Raw genomic sequence first — 418 nt, 5'->3', positions numbered from 1 at the left:
CCCGAGGGATAGGGGGGCTCCTAGGGGGAGGGGAGGCAGGGTGTGTGTATGTGGGGGGGGGTCCCCCGCCCCTGTCCCGTCCTTACCTCGCACCAGGATCCGGCGGCAGTAGTCGGACTCGCCTCCCGCCGCTTGGCTGTCGGTCTCCGGGGCGCAGTCCTTGGACGAGCCGGGGCTGGACGCCGAGGTCCCGCCGGCCGCCAGGACCTCCTTGAGTCCTCCTCCTCCTCCGGCCGCCCCGGCTCGGACTTTGGCGGCCTCCAGCGCCTGCTCCCGGCCTCGCTCCGGGGAGCCGCCGGGGCCCCCCAGCAGGAAGGCTCGCCTGCCGGCCTCGCTCCCCCCATCGCTCATGCCTGGGGGCGCCCCGGCGGGACGGGACGCCCGCCGGCTCCCCCCTCCACCTTCCCTTCCGCTGCGA

The 418-nt window shown here is 76.1% G+C and overlaps 1 protein-coding gene across 1 annotated transcript in view; it reads right to left on the bottom strand.

The window, feature by feature from the left end:
* VAX2 (ventral anterior homeobox 2) overlaps positions 1–351 on the bottom strand; it is a 70,805-nt gene extending 70,454 nt beyond the window's left edge. Inside the window, exon 1 of the mRNA XM_015413864.1 lies at positions 87–351. Coding sequence (XP_015269350.1) covers positions 87–351 — 265 coding nt within the window. The remainder of the gene's footprint in view (positions 1–86) is intronic.
* Positions 352–418: the final 67 nt, after the last annotated feature.

Source organism: Gekko japonicus, unplaced genomic scaffold (genome assembly GCF_001447785.1).
Source record: "Gekko japonicus isolate JY-2015 unplaced genomic scaffold, Gekko_japonicus_V1.1 scaffold1252, whole genome shotgun sequence".
Classification (NCBI taxonomy): domain Eukaryota; kingdom Metazoa; phylum Chordata; class Lepidosauria; order Squamata; family Gekkonidae; genus Gekko; species Gekko japonicus.
This window is presented reverse-complemented; position numbering and strand designations above follow the sequence as displayed.